This window comes from Lethenteron reissneri, chromosome 32 (genome assembly GCF_015708825.2).
Source record: "Lethenteron reissneri isolate LAM-NWPU_2019-01 chromosome 32, ASM1570882v1, whole genome shotgun sequence".
Classification (NCBI taxonomy): Eukaryota; Metazoa; Chordata; class Hyperoartia; order Petromyzontiformes; family Petromyzontidae; genus Lethenteron; species Lethenteron reissneri.
This window is the reverse complement of record NC_083810.1, coordinates 4,017,905-4,034,995: the sequence shown is the minus strand read 5'-3', so window position 1 is coordinate 4,034,995 and position 17,091 is coordinate 4,017,905. Positions and strand designations below refer to the sequence as shown.

Genomic DNA, 17,091 nt, shown 5'->3' with positions numbered 1-17,091 from the left:
GTGCGCACGCTTGCGAGGCATTTGGCTCTCAAACGGTGCGATTTACGTAAAAAAAAATAGCCAGGTACCACGCCGTAAGCCCCGTGGTGATCAAGCGCTATTCCGTTTTCCCATCCGTCAACTTTTGAGTACTTTATTTAGCGATTGTGTGAGATATTTATTTATTTATTACGCGACTCGGCGAACCGGGGGTTGCCCCTAGCAACGCACACGCGTCATCGGTGGAGGGGGGGGGGATTTCTCGTTCGCCTTCAAAATGCAAATAAAATACACGCAATGCTGAGGTAAATTCTTCAAAGTTACATGCCCCCCCTACCCCAATGTGTGCACTTATTGCTATAGGCTCGCTAGATACTAATATTATAGCGCTTACATAGCATTATTGTAGCACGGGCGGGGGGATGTTGGGGGGGCGGGTGTAGCAGCCCAGCCCCCAGCCTGCCAAGGTGCCACCTCGGCCGGCTGGGCATTCTAGGCGAGGCCGGGGGCTCTGCACGGGAATAGGTCTCACCACGGCAATGTTAAGTACAATTTTCTTGCTTCTTTCTCTAAACTCACGTTGATAGAAACCAATTATTTAAATAATCACCTTGCAAATATTACATTAATAATGTTTGTGTGCAGACAACTAATATTTATATTCCTTGCTTCTTTTGCTAAACTCACGTACATAGAAACAAATTATTTTAATAATCACCTTGGAAATATTAAAATATTTTGTTTGTGTGCTGACAACTAATATTTCTAAATTTACTTGGTCAATATATTATTGTTTCCATGTCCTTGTGTGCATGTGAGTCCATGTGCGTGTCTGCCACCATTTGTGTGCCTATATCCGTGTGTGTGTGTATCAGTCGGTGTGTGCGAGTCGATGTGTGTGTGCGTGAGTTGATATGTCTGTGTCTCAGTCGATGTGTGTGTGTGAGAGGCAAAAACAACCCCCTACCTCGTGGTGCCGGATGGGCAATGTTGTCATGGACAGTGCCATGGGGGGAGGGCCAATTCTGATTGGCCTTTCCCCTCAGGGCGTTTGTAGCCACCCCAGTGGCTAAATGGGGGCTCTGGATGGGTGTGAGGGGCTGGTAACCTTCAATACATTACCACTAAACCACGTCTAAAATATCGAATTAATAAGTTTGTGCCGGAGGCCCTGGGGGGACAGGCGTCTATGACGTCTCCTGGCCAAACCCCATTTTGCGGAGCCAGGAGAATGACACCAGGACCTACCGTGGAGCTGATCTGCCCTCTGACTATCGACTTGTCATCTGTAAGATGCGCCTGCCATTCTTCCACTCCGGTGGTGGGTGTACACCCAGGACCCCATTCCAACCTAAGGTGGCCTGGTCTCAGCTAGCTGATGGAAGTTGCAAGCGAGAATTTCATCATCGTTTGCGGCTGGGGTTGGCATCGTCCCACACTCCTCCAGATGTTGAGGGTAAATGTGCGAAGTTTAGGACTATGACTCAGGCAGCTGCAATGGCTGCTTTGGGTACGTGGTCCAGACCTCCCCAGAGACCCTGGCTGACAGAGGAGGTGTTCAGGCTGGCTGAGAAAAACCGACAGGCCCACTCTCATCGTCTACAGCATACTACATCAGGAATGAGGAGGTTTACCGCAGCCTTCGCTCGGAGGTTCGGAGAGCCATGAGGCGCTGCAAGGATTGGTGGTGGTAGTGGGTTGCTGAGGAGATGGAGTCGGCCGCGGGTTGCTGAGGAGATGGAGTCTGACTCAATGGCCCGCGATCACAAATCCCTATTTAACTCCATCAAAAAAGTAACCTGCAGCACCACACCTATTACCATTATTAGGGGAAAGAACGGTGATCCGATCTCCGATCCCCAGGAACAGGTTTGCATATTTGCTGAGCATTTCTGTGAGATCCTGGTGGTGGGGAAATCCCTCAGCAAGGAAAATAGCGTGGGACAAAGTGGGGATTACCCTGCTGAGGCTGCGGTGCCTCAAATATTGGAGGAGGAAGTCACCCCCTGTGAGTGGCTGGCTGAGGTGCCATCTGTTGAGGAAGTAATGAAGGTGATCCAGAGTCTGAGACCAGGAAAGGCACTGGGCAGAGATGATCTCCCAAGCCAAATGCCGAGGGAGGGTGGTGTTTGTGCACAGACTGCCCTACATGATATCATAACAAGAGTCTGGACCGCTGGACGGGTTCCGCAGGATTGAAAGGATGCCCTTGTGGTCCCCCCTCTTTAAGAAGGGAGACAGCACAGACTGTAACAACTACAGGGGCATCTCACTCCTCAATGTGCCGGGAAAGGTCCTAGCAAGGATTATTCAACATTGCCTTGCTAGGCACGCTGAGGAGAGGCTTGCGGATCCCAAATGTGGCTTCAGGAAGGGGCGGTCCTGCACAGATGCCATATTTTCTGTCTGTCTCCTACAGCAGACCTACAGCTCTGCTTTATTGACCTGGTTAAGGCATATGATACCATCAGTATGGGTTGATCTTCGTGCTTTGACCCTCTGCTCATGATCATTATGGACCTTCATGATGGTGAGCGGGCCCGGGTAGGTCCCACATTATTTAACATCTATTTTGACCACCTAGTTCGTGAAGCCTTCAATAGCTGTGCCAGAGGAATTTCCATTTGGTACAGACACAATGGGAGGCTGATCGATGCCCGGGTGCGGTCAAGGGATGGCTCCCTGTTGCTCAACCACGTTATGTATGCCAATGATCTGGTAATTGCTGCTCACTCAGAGGAGGAGTTTGAGGTGCTGCTGCTGAACCTGGAGCTTGCCACCAAGAGGTGGGGCCTTACCATCAGCCTCACCAAAATTAAGCACCTGCCTGGGTATTTGTACCATCGGACACTCCACCCTCACAACTCCCAATTGGTGATAGCGCAGTTGTGGAGCGAGTGAGAGTTTCCCATACCTTGGCAGTGTGCTCATGACTGGCTCCGGTTTAACAGCAGAGGTCTCACTCCAAATCAGTCGAGCGGCATTATCTTTTCATCGGTTGTGTAACGCTGTGTGGAAGCTACCTGGTCTATCACTCCGCACGAAGCTTCAGCTCTTCTCAGGCACGGTCATTCGCTCCTTTCTCTACACTTGCGAAACGTGGACCCCCCTAATGGAACATCTTCGCCGGTTAAAAACATTTAGGCTGGTCTGCCTACGATCAATCCTGTTTAACCAGGCTGGATTGTGAGAGGAGCTCACAAATCCTTGAAAGACGTGGACAAAGTCCCATTGGTGAGCTCCTCCAGCAGGCAAGGCTGCGCTGGCTGGGTCATATAGCCCGCATGCCCAAACAGCTTTTGTTCGGCCGGATCGAGGGGGCTAAATGGGCACGGCATGGGCTAGAAAATAGATGGAGTGATGTGGTACAGGAGAACGTGGAGCTGAGTGGACTTGCTAATGACTGGTACCAGCGGTGTCAAGATCGGCCTCTGTGGAGGAGGCTCATGAAGGACGCGACTGGGCAGTTGGACGTAGTCACCCTCCAACAACAAAGGAGGGCAGAGGAGCGACGCTCGCAACAACGAGCAGAGTGCCGGGTGGCTAAAGCACAGCAAGTTGGCACAGTAGCGGGCACAGGTGGTGCATCAAACAGTCGTCTCAGTCAGTCGAACCGTGGCACCTGGGTCGGCCCCGTGACCTGCCAGCGAGCGTTCGACACTTCACTTGGCCTCAAAGTGCACAATCCATTAGTGTGTATCTAAAGTCGATGTCTGTGTGTGAGTCCATATTTGTGTGTATAAGTCGATGTGTGTGTCTGTCTTTTTCGCCCGGGCAACGCCGGGTACTTCCCACTAGTGGGCGATATATAATCGCGACATTAAGTGTTCATGCAGAGTCCTATTCTGAATGTATAAATACTTGTTCAATTAAAACAAATACAAATCACAGTTATAATACATTTTTATAATTAACCATTATGACAACTGACATATGATGAAGCACTCGGCTATCATCACTACGACATGAGGTAGTGAATTCGCACAGGTTCCATGATTCCACAAGATGAATAAGTATACAGCTTTATCGTTGTCAGCGACCACACGTGCTGTATTCTACCACTCGTTAGCTTGATTAGAATTTATTGTTAATGTTTACCTGTCTATTTATGTATCTATCTATTTATTTTGTGTAGCTTCGGGAATATATTTGGCTCACTCGTGTCTGTCTTATTAAACACGCTTTGCTGTAGACATTATAAACAGTGCACATAACCGATACACAACCCACGCATTTGTTACATTTAAGGTCACCCCCCTACCACTGTGTCAGTCAACTGCGGCAGGGAGCTGCAGCTTGCTCTGGCATGACGGACTACCCGCCTTGCTTTGTGGGCCCCTCATTTGCAAGCCGGGCTTGCGCGAGCACTGCATTCAAGAGCATGTGCGCACAGTTTAAAAACACAGGACAAGGCAGTGTGTTTAGTGTGTCGTCCTTCCCCCGCATGTCCGATTAGCACGGTTGGCCACGTACGGTGCTAAAGAAGTTCAACACACATATGTACATTATACCATTCAATGTATAATTAGTTCAACATACATAAATTACGTACATACTGCGTACGTAATGCAGAGTGTAGGAAGTACCTAGTTTTGTTTCTAGTCAGAGGTCACATTGACAACAGGTCGTGCAGTCAAAAGATAAAGAAGCATTCTTCCCCACAGTTTGCGGTGCACCCAAGCAACTCAGCGAGCGAGTGCACGGCGAGGGGTTCCCCCCCGAGTGCGGTTTGACACGTTGGCAAATGAGGCTTTATCAGAAGTGGTTAACATCGCGTCACTTGTTTTGACGTTAATACAAGTGGATCGGCAATCCGTGCATGGCAAGGGGACGTATACGCGGTCATAACGCAGCCTTGGTGCAATTGGTTAGAGTTTGTGTGCAGTATGAGCCAATTACGGCCTGGGAGGGAGGGAGGGCAAGGGGGAGGCAGAGAAAGGGAGAGTGCCGGGGAGAGAGATTAAAGAGAATTGGACAGGCAGCTCAATGAGCAAGCACTGAGCAGATGGAGAGGAGAGGAAATAGGCAAGGACGAAGCACAGCCGAGGAAGACTGCGAGAGGCAGTTTAAGGGAGAGAACAGATGTAATGAGGGAAGGATGGAACAACACAGAAAGGGGAGGGGACAAAGGAGCCAATAAAAGAGACATGGAGGAGACGCACAGCTTGAGCAAGACGGAGACAGTGGGGAGTGATAATGTCGGACATTACAGAATTCTATGTTGGGTCAAGATCAAGAGGTCATGACGACCATCGCTGCGGATGTCACAACACCTCGGCATTAACTTCAGATCTTTGGCTGTTGTGCATTCAACACGCAATCCCCAACGTCTGCGCAATAGAGTTGGCTGTTGGCTTTACCCTGAGTTACTAATATGTGCATGCCCAGTACAATGCTTGCCTCAGTCACCTGCCTTCTTCCACAATGCACGCGTCCCCCCCAGCCACAATCTTCTCTTCCTCATCAAATCTGCAAACTAGCTTTGAAGTTGTTCACACTATTAAGCAACTCTGATTAGCACGGTTGCATATGTACAGTGCGAAAGAAAGTCAACATACATATATACATACAGTTCTGCCATAAAATCACGAGCATCCTCTGAATTAACCGCATTCAAAGGTCAAACACTTATTTTCCATTTATTTAAACACAGACGTGCCATATTAAACAATCCAACACCTCCTACTTCACCAGGTATGTTCTATTGTTCTTCTGCAACATATTTGTCCATCTTACGTTCTGATTTTAGGGTTCGTATCACGACCGCCGTGTGCGGCGTCTGCTGCCGCCTCTTTCTTTCGACGCAGGCTGCGGGCACACATTTGGTATCCGCACCGTTGTTACAGCTCAAGGCTGTCACGAATGCGGTCTGCACCAACTTCACAGGAAAGGCGGTGATGCTGCTCTGCGTTTTCCCAATTGAGTAATTTCCCGGTTGTTCCTACGACTTGGCAAACATGTACCCCAATGCCGACACACAACGGCCTTCTCGTTTCGAATACCGCTTACGGTTAATACACCCCCAGTAATGACCAGGGCAGCCTGCCGGATTCGTGCCGCCAATCTCCGCTGGGCCGCGCCACCACTCCAAAGCAATATTCACGAAGGGGTCGCGGACGGACGACGCAGCACGTGTTGCACTTAGACCTGGGAAGGGGGAGCTGAACGTTGAAGGAGTGAGGTCTGGGGGAGAAGGAGACAGGGTGAGGAGAAGGGGAGACGCGCGGTTACCTTGTACCCGGGCCCCAGCTGGTGGATGGCAAATATCTGTGCTGGGTTGAGCGCCTCGCTGAACACAAACACAGCGCCCAGCTGCCCGCAGAAGACCCGGTTCGCATCGGCCGTCTCTGATGATCCCAGGAAGCATTTGTCGAAGGTCTAGAAGCAAAGCACACATGGTAGGTACGAGCAGAAACGGAATCTTTATTTGAACTGCAGGAGAAGGAATCCGATGAGCTATGAAGTTCTTTTTACACAGATGTCCAGTAAAGGGCACGAGGTCAGCAAGTTACACCAACAAACAAACAATAGGAGTGTACCTCCTATCCGATTAGCACGGTTGGCTACATATGGTGCGAAAGACGTTCAACCTACATCCAAAATAGAGAAAAGGTAAGCAAGTCATGAATAATAATACAATATTAAACCAATGATATAAGCATATTGCACACACACACACACGCCGTAAACATAAGGGCAATGATCTGCATTTAAGCTTTCAAACTCAGCTGCCTTGGTCTCCCTCCCCAAAGTCACCCTTATTAAATAGCAGGAGGTACTCAATTCTGAGGCAGTGCTTCAACCAGTTTTTGTGTGGTAGCCCCCCCAATCAAGAAAACCGGTCCCCATGCCTCCCTCCCCGCCCCCTGCTCCCCCCCCCTGCCCAGCAAAACAAATATACAACCAAGTTCGCCAAGGCCACAATGTCACGAGTGGCAGAGGTCGCGTCCACAACGCTGATCAATGCTCAATGCGGTGCTAGCAAGGCGTTCGTATCGCCTTGTCTATTGCCGAGTTTTGTTGCGACGATGTACATTGAATCTTAATTTTGGAGCTTTCGTGACTGCAGGATGTACATTGAACTCAACGTGGCGCTGATGTTCCCCGCGCAAGTTAAAGATTGATCCTGCATGGCATCAATGCCACAACCTGCGACCCCTCTGAGAAGGTTTTCGACATTCACCCAAGGGGGGCCCGTACCCCCAAAGGCTGAGAACCGCTGAGTTACAGCGAAGTAAAACTCGAGGGCGGGGGCCACAGGCCAGGTTAAGCTGACGTACAGAAAATAGCCACTATGCCTTCAGTCTACAAAGATCCCCCATATAGCCTTAATGGACTGTTGGGGCAAGTGTTGTTAACGAGCACCTATGAAGGCCAGCACAGCACACGAGGTGGTGTGTGGCCGACATCACGTCTGGCCACCTTTATCTCCCTCGTGGCGATGTTGACACATCACACCATGTACTCATTTGAGGCCGAGTCGACCTCGGGGAGGCCCAGGTCCGGTTCAGATAATTGTCACTGGTGTTGGCTGTGAGCAGGAATCGAACTCGGGTCACCGGGTTCGTAGCACAGTGGGTCAACCATTACACTACCGCTCCGCTGCATTCTACAGACACACACACGCCTGTGTACACTAGGAATGTCACAGGGTCTCATTTTCCCCATACATTCTCTATTCGTGGTAGCTGTCCTGGGAGATCTGTTTATCAGTTGCGTAATAATACGCCACTCGACACAACGCACGTACTCTACATGTATACTTTTCCCCTTTTGCGGTGTCGTGAGATTTTGTCTTCACCGTGATACAAGCGCAATGTCGAGTCTCGGAAGTGGTAACCCTGGTGCACGTGCACACTTACACATGCGCAACCACACATACTAAGAAACTTAAAATGATTGGAGCAACAGAAGTGCCCTCCTATTCCTTGTCATGGACTACAAATGTGTACAAATATTCGCCATTGAAACTGTTAAAGTTCTGCATTCGTCTGCGTTAATGCGCTCTTGAGCTTAAGCCTTTGACTGGTGGTTAACACTGATGGCTCTACGCCATCAATGGAGATGAGCACCGTCAAATAACGATCATTGGAGCCGGTGGACTCTTTGACCCCTCTTAGAGACTGTGATTCTCAAATGCGTAAGTTCTAATATAATAGAATATTGATGTTTGGGCCTCAACAATTGTCTCTCAGGGAGCATAAAGTGCCCCAGATTGTTTTAACAATGAGAAACTTGGCGGAAATAGTTAACCACTTCTTCCCATGTAGCATATAACACGTAGACAATGGTGCACAACAGCGAGAGAGAATAAGAGCACAGGGTTGTTATAGCAAGCAAGTCTTCGAAGAGATTTTCAGCCTGTTTCCTAAAGTGCACGTACGATCGTGAAGTTGGCTTTCCTGCAAGAAAAGTAACATCGATGTGCCTGTCCAGTTTCAACGCTTGCACTTGACAAGACGTTTATCGTACATGCACATATAGCAGTGAAGTGTCAGCATTATTAAGCACTGTTTACAACTGCATGTCAGTGCCATGAGGCTAATCTCCTAAATTGACCCACTGAGCTACGTATTGAACAAATGAATAAACTTTGCTATGTGATGAGAGACGCAACTGCTACAATTTTGTATTAAAAAAAAAATGTCTGAAATATTTTAGGGCAGATCCGAGGTTTTGGAGCAATGGTCCTTCTTCACACCACAAGAAGAGGTCACCTCTCTGGCCTCTGTATGCGCTGAAGGGAGGGCTGCTGTCCGAAATGTTGTCTATGACCGACTTTTTATTTTTAAGGCAGTGTTATTTATGAACGTGTTGCGTTTTTTAAAAGTTCTTCTTACCTGTGCTTTGTGGACCACTGCCAATACAATAATCACCAAATAATGTGTAGGTTTTGTACCAGAAGAGGGTAAAAGCTAATTTGACGTTCGGACTCCGAACTTGGAAAGTCAAGAACTGCAGACGAAAATCAGGAAAAGGAAGGCTGCAACGGGGTGGGGCCCTGCGTGCTGGAAGGAAAATGGGCAGGTTGGCATCGGCAGACATTTGAGTGGTGTGCAGAGGTGAAGGGCAACAGTGGAAAAAATCTGGCAAAAGAGTGGAGGAGGAGGCTATGGCCCAGTCGTGATGGCATCAAAAGGCACCAGCCACAATACATTCTTGGCCATGATCCTATGAAGTGGAGGTTTTTTTTTAGAAAGTGGCAGAAATACAAAAAAAATTGTTTCCCTAATAGAGATATTACAAGTAGGGCTTCTAAAATGATGTTGGACGGAATTGGCTCAAAACACTAAATCAGTAGTTGCTCAGAACCTATCACAATAACTGATTTTTACTAAATGTAATCAATTATCAGGACGATCATTTATATAATTTACCCTCAAATTTAGGTTTTCACAGTTCTGCTGGATAACTCTCCGATGCGTTTTCGGATTGCGCCGCTTGTCGTTGTGTGCAATGTCGTTCCTGAAAATTTCTGCAGACCCTGAAGAAGCTCGTGCAGCGAAACGTCGGACATCACGCTGAATAACACCCACGGTACAACCTGACAACACGTCGCAGTGCACTGCAATTTGTGTGCTCCCATGCCCTCGCTTTCCTCTTGCCAATTCGTGGTGACAAGTAATTTAATGCCGAGCTGAGGGATTTGGCCAATTTCAACGACGACTATACATGATGTGCAGCCCACGTAAACATTTTCAGGGCGATTTTTATTACTTTATCTGATTATGTATTCGCATTAAGACCAACAACACTCTGCACGTGTAAGTAAAAAAAAGCAAACACAAGCAGTTGAAAACAAACAGTGCAATGTTAGTTTGGAGCTGCCATTTCGTAAACCCGCATGGTTTATAGAATGAGGCTTTTGGCCAGATGCAGTAACCGCAGGACGTAATCCCCAATGATACTGCGCAAGGGCCGCAACCACAAGCCCTGGATTATCCAAACATGTGAAAACACTAATTAACTGTGGGCTTTTAAATCTCCCTCGGGATAACAGCGTGGTTTACTTTGCTTTGCTTTTAAAAAGTTTTGCTTTAAAAGTCGGAGGGGATCCTCATGGGTGAGACTTTGATGGTGGCTATAAGATCAGATATGTTTAATATGTTTATGTAAATGAACTACACCACAGCTATATATATGTGTGTGGTTAATGCAGACTTGATTCCTTGAAAAAGGTTTCTATTTGGTGTTTGCACATCTTTAACGCCCGTTTTATTGCCAGAAAGGGTAAAATGTATTCTTATTTTTTTTATACTTTGATACTGCCAAAAACGTCCCATTTTGTAGCCGCTCACCCCGAACTAAAATGCTCTGATACACTGGGCGGAGCCAGGGGGGGGTGGCACGTGCCCCCCCCCCCCCCCCCCCCCCCAATGATCAGATTGAAATTCCTAATTTCGATCGGATCATTGGGGTTTATTAGTAATAAATCGGCATTTTGCGACCCCCACTGCCACTGTGTAGCATATTATTACGTGCCAGGGAGTCTATGAGATGATAGGACAATAGTCTGAGTTCATAATTGGCGATAAGTAACGGCAAAGCAGTTATAAGTGACTCAGAATTGTGCGCAGTTGCGTATATAGTACACGATTTCCCTGAAGGCAAACACCTTCAGCGAGCGCGATGCCGATCATACAAACGCGGTTCGAATTCGACCCTCGATCGATGGCTGCGCCATCGCCGCACACGCGTCGAATAAAAAGCAAGGGACAAAGTCCTTACTTACTAACAGCACCTATCAATTTGCATTGCTGGAGGGGTTGCCCCCCCTACCTGAAAATCCTGGGTCCGCCATTGCTCTGATAGTGGCATTGTCTTTGTGCTGTTCGCCTTTTGCCGTTCTCTGGTCTGACACTGGTGAGACTAGGCCCTAACTAAGGCTGTCTAGTGTAGGCCAATCACTTTCAAAGACAATGGATATATGAAATAATGATCAGGGGATGTTTGCATGTTTACCGCAAGAACGTGTGGTTAATGCAGACTTGATTCCTTGCAAAAGGTTTCTATTTCGTGTTTGAACATCTTAACACCTGCTTAATTTACAGAAAGGGTAAAATCCACTCTTATTTTTTCATACTTTGATAATGGAAAAAACGTCCCATTTTGTAGCAATATTGAAGTTGTAATGGATAAGCATTAATACGTTTCTTGAATTAAGCATGGATATTGTATGCATTTGGTATATATATATCTTTTTAAAGATGATGGAAGGAAATTCAAAGCCGAGGTGTACTAGGAATGAAGCAGAAAGAGAAGGGTGCTGATCTGCTGGGTGGGTGAACACAGCGTGGCTGAAACAGTCTGTCTGGCAGACAGACGCCCTCGACATGCAGGTTGGAATCAACGAGTGCAGTTCATGGGAACAGGAACCATGGAAGTCGAGAAAGGACAGTGATAAGGAAATGACTGATTAATTACCCTGGGCAAGTGGCTGGAGTGATTCAGTGAGTCCTGGATCATCAATCACCCTGGACTGCTTGAAGTTGAATTATATCGAGTAGAGTGTGAGGTAGTCACTAAGTACACTCCACCCCAGACATGAAAACAGGATCCCAACTTTGACTAAATGTATGATTTGCATAGCATTAGAAATTTTCCAGAGTAAAAAAAAAGAAGGCTTTGGCGCAGGAAAGAAGGCAACTTCTTTGATGCCTTCTTAGCCAGATTAGTGATACAGCTATACTTTGTGACAAAAACGATTTAGTGACAGCTTGTACAAGTCAATCTCCTTGGTTTTCTGCAAGTATTTTTAAATATATATGAATATATACCCGGCATGAGTGTTCCAGTGTACCGTTCCACTTCTAAACATATCTTTGACAGACAGGACAGAGTGTACTTTTCACATTTTTACAGGATTATTGACTCATAGTTATGAAAGCCTCCAGTGGAAGATTACAGAAGGGTCCAAAAACTGAGGTCGTGATGGGTTTCTTTTTTTCATTCCTGTTGCTCTGTGCCCCCGGTACCATTTCCGTGCTGCATGAATGTGCACTGATGCCTACTTTACTGAGAGCGATATTGCCACTTAAAATAAAAGATTGATTGATTGTCAGAGCACAGAACTTTGGTTATGAGTTCTGAGACTATTTCTGTGCAGAGGAGTCAAAGGAATGACATTGAAATGTCAAGTCCAAAACTCAAAACGTCTCCGCAATAATTAAGCTTCTGCAAAACACACAGTCACACCCTGATAAACAGCTTCTGAGACTACAAATCGTGAAAGTAATAAACTCTTTAGAATGGAGCGTCGTTTGTCATGCTGCACTCAAATTGTATTTTATTTTTGACCGAGACAACTACGAAACATTTAATTCATAAATGCATGACAACACCATCTAAGGGCGAGAAGTCAATGGCAGATGAACCTATACGCAGACTGGTCCCTTCCATAGGAATGTCGAATATCTGACACTAAACCTAGGACTGGTAATAGTGAAGAGCACTGCCACTTCCTGAAGCCAGGGGACACTCCACTTGCCCTGAATGTAAAAGAGCAGCACTGCAGTAGCTTTGCTCAGGCCACTACTAGCAGAAAAGGCCCTCAAGAGAGGATTTGGCCTCCTCTTCTACGTGGACCGAAATGTATGACTGTAAATGCCGTGAATCACAAACGCTATCAATTGTAATGAAGGACCCTTTAACCCGCTTGCTTTGTTATGCAGTGACACTAATTGCTGGTGACGATTAGGTAAGTGAAAGGATGTTCCCTGTACCTGCACTCAAACTCTTCGTAACGTACCTTTACCAAACGCATGTACCGTACATGATAATAACCTTCCCTAATCAAGCAACATTAAGCATATCACTCAGCCGAGACAAACACTGGCCAGAAAAGCACTTAACCAATTAAGCGATGATTGCATGAATCACACATTAACAGGGAAAGGCCTGACCATAATGGGCATTTATATTCGTCGTTGCTGAAGTTTACAAATCACCAACTGTCATGGCAAGATTCACGTGTTGAAAAATGTTCCCTTTATATATCTGCTTTTTGGAAAAATGCGGCAATGTCTCCAGGAACAGCAATGGGGCAGACTGCTACAACAATGTGTTCGGCGATTTAATGAAACAAAAATGTGACACCACGCTGGAAGTATCTACAACACTACCCCAGCCAGGAAATAAATAAGAAAAATAGTAACTGCAGTCATTGAAAGGGGACCGGGTATGTGTTTCAATGTGGAAAAAATGAAGTAACCTTTAGTCGTTATACCGATATGTCCTCTGGACCAAATACTTGTTAAAAAATTCAAATCCTGAGTTTTAGCTTCATGGCGTGGCCATAAAACAAACACAACTGGGAATATGGCTCTCGCCTAATTAATGGGAACCCAATGGAATTTGTTAGAACAAGATAAACCATTACAGAGACTGATAAGCTGAGGCAGGGGTTGTATTATTTAATCAAATTCTAAGACAGTAATTCGCAAGACCCTAAAACTATTTTTTTAATAGCTCTTTTTCAGAAGTAATCTGGCCACAAACGATAGCTCAACGAAGTGGCTAATCAAGTGGACATCAATAGCAGCCAAATACTTTCAACGCATGTTGATTCTAAAATGTGGAGGGAAAAACCGGAGGACCCGGAGAAAAATCCATGCTACCACGGGGAGAGAGAACATGCCAACTCTGAATATACAGGCGCCAGGGGTCGGGATTGAACCCACGACGTTCTACATACCAGGCGAGGGAGTTAACTTCTCGCAATCATGCAACCCACTCGCCCACGTGGTTCAACTAACCGAATGTAATTATATTTTGGTAATGATACAGATAGTTTACCTATTTGATTAACTATTGCTTTCTTAAATCAATTACAACCATTTATGTAAATGATGAGAAGCTTAGGCAGAAAAGTGCCTGTAGGCTAGAAAGAACCAAGGGTAGTAACACCAGAGTGATCAGTCTGGCAAGGATGCCAATGGGTTATCATTGTTCTGCTGCTATCAGAAATAATATGGCCACAACAAATTGAATCATGGTGCTCGCAAAAGAAACGCTGAGAATTTAAATATGCAGGACATTCCGCATGGTAGTCACGTGACATGCGAGGAGTGATGGGAGAATCGGGCCAACGGGGCACATCCGAGCCTCTTTCTCGAAAGTCACCGTGTGCGCACATCATTATTTTTATTCCATAAGTGGCCAAGACAGCAAGAGGTCAGCAACTTAGAGGAAGACCCCGAGATGCTAAGACACTGCAGGAGCAGGGTTTGGAGATGAGCTTTTGTTGAAATTGGCATAAGGAAGTGATGGCAGGGTGTGTTGGCTCTGATGCATTGCTCCCAGTTGTGAATGTGTTCATAGTTTTCAGAGTGCACAGTCTGGAGAGCAGGCTCAGTAAATTTCCCATAACCCAGGCTGTACAATGAGCCTATATTCTAAAATGTATAGAGTGTGTATCTTATAACTATAATAATATGACCTACTTTTATGCCTGCCATTTTGGCTGAGTACATGTCAGCATATGAAAAAATTTAATTTCAAGAATTTAAATGAATTGGGTCAATAGGGCTCCAATTCATTATGTGATCCGTTTAATTCCATTTAATTCCTATCACACTGCATCACTACGTCCTGATTTCTGACAGCCCCATGCGCAGTGTTTGAATGGCACCTCGGGTGGCATTATAAGGCAAATGTGTCCTTGCATGTGAGGTTGGAGCACACGGCTCACTGCGCACAGGGGCCCTGAGGTAAACGTGGGGATTTTTTCCTCCGTGCGGGACCAGAGGGGGAATATAACCTAACCTCACTGGCAGGCGTGAGGCAGAATTACGACCTTGTTTAAATACAGTGCACCAAAAAAACCATCACCGGTCGGGAAACGTGTGATGTCACTGGATACAGAGTCAATCCGTCCATTTTACAATTCTGCGAGGGCGGATGGTGCCGCACTTAAGCGCGCCTCACAATCGTCACAAATTTGAGAGTTTAAACTCCGATGGGAGGTCGACGTGGAAAAATGCTTGGCGGGAAGTCGACGACGGATGTCCGACGGAGAGAACGGCCATCACGATGTCAAGCTGAAATTTCCACCGCTGGCTCCGGAGCGATGGCCCCACACTCATTTGACATTTATATATTATACACACACGTTGCATAATTCTACGTATACCATGGCATTAAAAAAAGAAGAGTAATCCTCATGAGCTAATTAAACCCTCTAGGCCCACTGGGACAAACAATAGCCCTAGTCTGCTTCCACCAGCTGCTCCCACCACAAGGGTTTCTTTCACGGTCACTCCAGAAATTTTTAATTTTCTCAAATCCATCTCATTAGGACCACGTATGCCATAGCCTTTCCTGGTCTACGCTAGGAAGAGAGTCAGGGGGTGAATATGTCTCCATGCTCAAGTAAGCGTGGGACAGCATTCATGATCCGTTGGTGCCGAATAGCCAGGAATGGAAATTCCACATTCCGATAGCATGGTACAAATAATCTATTGTAGAACTACTGTGAAAATATTTATATTACAAAAAAATCACAAAGAATTTGGTTGCTCAAATTTACACGTGGCCACGATTATGTATCTGCCTGTGTCCTTGAGCCACTTGTGGAAATTCCACTATCCTGGGCAAGGTTTAGTTCCTTTATAGGGCAACCACTGGTAAATATATTCAAAGTTATACATTTTTAAAAGGTGTTTTTTTCTTATATTTTCCACGACACATTAAATTGAAATGAATGTCTAAAATGCATACAGTAAAAAATTGGCCATGTTTTTTTTTCTAAATTGTGCTGGAATGCCCGAGTATCACTGATCAGTCAAACGAGAGCAGTGCTATCACAGGAGCCTATTGTTACTATTACTACAACGAACACTGAAAAACACAAGTGTGTTGCCGCGAGTATCTAGGAGGTTACATCTTTTAACTAAGAGTGCCCTAAAGACGAAACACAATCCTGGGGGCCCTCAGGCACAGGGCACGCTAATTGACGGACTTGTGGGCCGTATTCTCAGTGCCACTCTGGAAGCAGTTGGCAGTGGCTCCCCCCTCCCTCCTTCCACTGGACCACCACGAGAAAAATCGGGCAAAAAAGCGTCCTAAAGGCTGCAAAGCCCGTACCACCGGACCACCCCTTCTTTGCCAACCTCTCACATTCAACGTTTTTTTGGTATGTTCACGTACAAAATTACATGTATCCCTTTATTTAACTCGAGGTGCACAATAGTCAGCGTTTGCCAACGTGAAACACTCAAGACCCAAGTCCTGAAAATATCACACAAGTCGTATATAATGTAACAACGTAGAGCCAGACGGTGGCAAAGTGCATTAGATAAGCATGCATATTCACATCCATTTTCATTAGCTCGCTAGCTTATGTCGTTTGGATGGATTCTGTTCATATTAGTGCTGGTTTAGAGCAACTGAGAAGTGGAGATGACTTTGTCGCTATGTACTCTGCATTAACCAAATCAAATGAGTTGGGGTGGCGCAACATCTTCTGTAGTAGCCCTGAGCAGTGGCGTCACTGGGGTTGATGTCTCACCCAGTGCGATAACTCGTGGTGTCACCCCCCATGGACCTCTGCCCATACCAGACCATATAGAATCCTTAGTAATGTTTTTTGTACTAATGTTAATCGTAAATCGTAATTCCCGTGTATTACTGAATGTAATGGCATGTTAGTGACGTTTTTACTTTTACGTAGTTTAACGTGGTTAAAGTGAAAATTCGGTAAGAAAACAATATAATTCGAAGTAAAAAACGCATAAACATTTAAGAACTACGTTAAATCATATGTATATATTTGCAAGACTGATGTTTTTAAAGAAAATTTTAAAAGACTAAAATAATTTTTTTTAGATTTAAGTTATATTTCTAAACATATATCAAGAAATGGAGCATTTCCCCCCACTTCATGTTTTCAATTGTCAATTTCTCTATTTAGTTATCAAATAGTTATATAATAGAAAATTGTTCTACGTGTAAGTTTATTAATAATTTTTATCATAGAATAATACGTGATATAGTTGTAAATTGCTTAAATGTAATATTTCTTAGATTATATGAATACCAACAACATTGTTTTGTAAAATCTTTCTACATTGAATTAAAACATTATTAGTTACAACATTATTAGTAACGGAACGG

At 45.6% G+C, this 17,091-nt stretch overlaps 1 protein-coding gene across 1 annotated transcript in view; it reads right to left on the bottom strand.

The window, feature by feature from the left end:
• LOC133349904 (neurobeachin-like) overlaps window positions 1-17,091 on the bottom strand; it is a 515,983-nt gene that overhangs the window by 332,487 nt on the left and 166,405 nt on the right. The window contains 1 exon segment of the mRNA XM_061563758.1: window positions 6,211-6,357. Coding sequence (XP_061419742.1) covers window positions 6,211-6,357 — 147 coding nt within the window.